The 3518-nt window shown below is 39.3% G+C and overlaps 1 protein-coding gene across 1 annotated transcript; it reads left to right on the plus strand.

The window, feature by feature from the left end:
* The first annotated feature begins 203 nt into the window (after positions 1-203).
* On the plus strand, positions 204-2988 carry LOC143712064 (uncharacterized). The gene is made up of 6 exons (XM_077204283.1): positions 204-229; positions 737-827; positions 915-1031; positions 1139-1214; positions 1323-1580; positions 2804-2988. Exons 1-6 carry the CDS (start codon positions 204-206, stop codon positions 2986-2988), a joined length of 753 nt encoding a protein of 250 aa, XP_077060398.1.
* Positions 2989-3518: the final 530 nt, after the last annotated feature.

Genomic DNA, 3518 nt, shown 5'->3' on the forward strand with positions numbered 1-3518 from the left:
CATGTGTTGTTACCAATAAATGGTGAACAATTATTAAGATTAATCTCTTTCATCTAAGCTGTTCAGGTAAAGCCTCAGATGGTGGCTGTGGGGACTCAAACTGAAAGGTTTGAGCATCGCAGATCTACTCCACTGGCCAGTCCTGAGCAAAGTAATGATGAATGGTCATTTTCTGATATCATCAACCATTCTGGTGATATGTCATGGAGTCCAGGGGAGGAGATGTTGAGTGAGTCCTCTGAGGAGGAACCAGAAGAGCTGGAATCTCTCATGAACCTTCATAAAAGTTAAGCAGGTAATGTCTTAATTGTCAACTGTCTGTGAGGAGCTGAATTATAGATTGTGAATGTCCAGTATGTATATTAATTATTTGTGTCTTAACTATACAGGCATTTCACTGCCTCATCTTAAAGCTGCTTGAGTCTTGAATCTTCTCTCATCTTTCAGGCCTGCGGAACTTGTGGTTATGAGCGTTACTGGCAAAACCAAGAAAAGGTGCATCGAAACATGCCTGCCTGCAACCTTTTACTCAGCGGTGCCATCCACTTCTCAGGTTGAATGGCTACTCAGACCATCAGGATGCTGAAACTGTTTGGACTGCAGTGCATAAGTCCCAGCACTTTTTTCCGCCATCAGCGCTATTACACTATCCCTACTATTGTGCAGGCCTGGAGGAATGAGCAGAGGGTGTGTTTTTGCATTAACCTCTAAATGTAACTGTTTTTGACGTTCTTAGATCAGATTCTCCTGGACACTGTGCCAAATATGGTAGCTACTCCTTGATTGAGGATCGGATTAACAAAGTTTTGGATGTTCAACTTGTCCAAGTAAGTTGATGTCACACAGAAATCTTGTGTCTGATTTAGTTACTGATATTACTGATACTGTTCAGTAATAATCAATTGATTTTACAGAGCTCAGAAGTCCCAAGCAGCTCTTGGTGTGAGCTAGAGGGTCTAAAGCGGAGTATGCAGTTCCTGATGGACCAAGACATGCAAGTGTCTGCTCTGATAACAGACAGAAATCGGCAGGTATTGATGCTAAGAGAGATCTAAAGCTTAACAGTATTGACATGAACAGTATCACTCAAAATAAATTCTAAATTCTATAAAATCAATTTGTGTGTTCTTTGTTTTAGGTGGCCAAGTGGGTACGTGAGAAAATGTGTTCAGAAGGAACAAGGCATTTCTTTGACATCTGGCATATTGGGAAAAGTATGTATTGTGATGTTGGTAGTTCTATATAACGGACTTGTTTTTTATAGTTAAGTTCACTTTCCTAATAATTAGTTTGCTCTGCTCTGTTTGTCTGCTCTGGAACAGGTGTACAGAAAGCACTGGATGCTGCTGCAAAAGAGAGGGACTGTGAGGATCTGAAGCTGTGGAGGCCAGCCATTATCAACCATCTCTACTGGACCGCAGCTTCCACCCCTACAGGAGATCCAGATGAGATGCAGGCAAAATGGCAGAGTATGATAAATCATGTACAGGACATACATGAACACAGCACTCCTGCATTTACCAGCTGCGCACATCCACCGTCGGAAGGAGAGGCAAGAAACAAGGAGTGGCTTGAACCAGGTACAACATAGTAGCCTATGTTAAAAGATGTCAAATGTTTTGAGGCTAAACTTTTTTCAGTGCTTGTTAAGTTTAGTTTGGTTTTATCAATACGTAACCCCATGTGTACTAATAATTACTTGTGATATGAAATGCAACAGACTATATGACAGAACATGTTTTATTCAGGATCACCAGCAGCCGCTAAACTGGAGAGTGTAGCTGCCAGGAAAGCACTGGTAAAGGATATTCGACAATTGTCGCCTCAGCATCAGACATTCTCCCAGGAGGCCTACCATTCCCTCATTCTGCACTTTGCTCCCAAACACACTGGGTTTTCTTTTCTTGGGATGTACAGCAGGTAGTGTAATCACTTAAGTATCGATACTAATAAAATTAGGTATTTTTTTTAGTGCTGGGCAACGATTAATCGCATCCAAAATAAAAGTTTGTTTACATAATATATGTGTGTGTACTGTGTATAAATATTTTTTTATATATATAAATACACACATATGCATGTATATATTTAAGAAAATATGTTATTTATATATAAAATATTATATTTATATATAATATTAATTATGTATAATTATATATACAGTATATACATGCAAATGTTTCTTAAATATATACATGCATATGTGTATATTTATATATAAAAAATTAATATACACAGTACACACACATATATTATGTAAACACAAGATTTTATTTTGGATGCGATTAATCGTTGCCCAGTAAAAAAAAAAAAAATTCAGGATATTGCAATACTTTTGTAGCAGGTAAATGATGACAGAATGATTATGGCTAAAAAACTAATGCAGTCTTGTATAGCGGACCAAAATGTTATTGATTGATAACAGCATTACATATTGTTTGCAAAAAAATAATTGCAAAGTTGAGTCATTGTCTTAGACCCATTTGAACTGAAAACATTAATGTCATGTATTTCTGTTGCTTTTCACTGCATTGGGTTAGCTTTGGAGACCTAATGTTCTATCTACTTATCTCCTATAGACTTCTCTTGGCAGACCTACATTTCAATAGTAATGGCAACAGAGATGTAGCTCGAACCAGTGAGGGTGAGGCACGCTACGCCGTTCGCTACCCGCGGTTTCGGAAAGGTGGCTGGGTAGTCCACCCCATCAAGGAGAAATTAGTAGTTTCACTTAGTTTCTCAATATCTTTTTTTATGTGAGTCAACCATGTTATTAAATGTGTTCTAAACATCTCTCCTCAAGGATACGCAACAAATCTGATGGTCTCTCTGGTAGAGGAATACTCCAAGTCACCACAGGCCCTACAAGAAAGCAGTGCTGTCTTGTCCTCTGCTGCCCCGCCCCCCCTCACCAATTCCCTCCAGAAGGTTCCCAAGGATGAGGCAGTCAGCCTCCATCTCGCACGACACTCGCGTTTTAACACGTAATAAAAGATAACTTTGACCAATACAGTTTGTTTCACTATGAATTTATTAATCGTCTTCCAAGTGGGGCCACTGGAAACCTTTGTACGTGTGTCCCTCCTCTGCAAACTGCCTCCTTATTGCTGACACAACACATGAAGGTATGGCTTTCCTAATGTCCCTGCCTAGTATTCCGTACGCCCAGCGGACAACCTGCCTGTATGCTGTGTATCGGAACTGCCTGTGGTGGAGATTGGGACCTAATTACATTTTGATCATACCATGTTTTCATAGTAAACAATTCCAATGGTAAATATTGAATGTCCTGTTGGCTGATATTCTACTGTACTACACAACACCAAAGTTGTTTTTATAGTAAGTATATGGAAACCACTGAGTTTAAAAACCTGCTTAACAGGATTTACTATTTTGGTGTAGAAAAGCTGGTTCTTTAAATTGCAGTGTGAAATAATTTTTGCTCAAAACATACTCTGGCCTGCTGGCTTGGAGAGGGCCATGCTCCTGTCTGAAGTTCAAGTATGCTATCTGCAGCA

The sequence above is a fragment of the Siphateles boraxobius genome, unplaced genomic scaffold, assembly GCF_051911475.1.
Source record: "Siphateles boraxobius isolate OS27281-9 unplaced genomic scaffold, OSU_SipBor_1 5, whole genome shotgun sequence".
Taxonomy (NCBI): domain Eukaryota; kingdom Metazoa; phylum Chordata; class Actinopteri; order Cypriniformes; family Leuciscidae; genus Siphateles; species Siphateles boraxobius.

What these genes read in the sequence shown, in the direction of transcription:
- LOC143712064 (XM_077204283.1), top strand. Translation starts at nt 204, where the DNA reads ATGGAGTCCAGGGGAGGAGATGTTGA. An exon ending in TCCAGGGGAGGAGATGTTGA is followed by an intron (nt 230 to 736) that starts GTGAGTCCTCTG and finishes TGACGTTCTTAG; the next exon opens with ATCAGATTCTCCTGGACACT. An exon ending in CAAGGAGTGGCTTGAACCAG is followed by an intron (nt 1,581 to 2,803) that starts GTACAACATAGT and finishes TCTCTCCTCAAG; the next exon opens with GATACGCAACAAATCTGATG.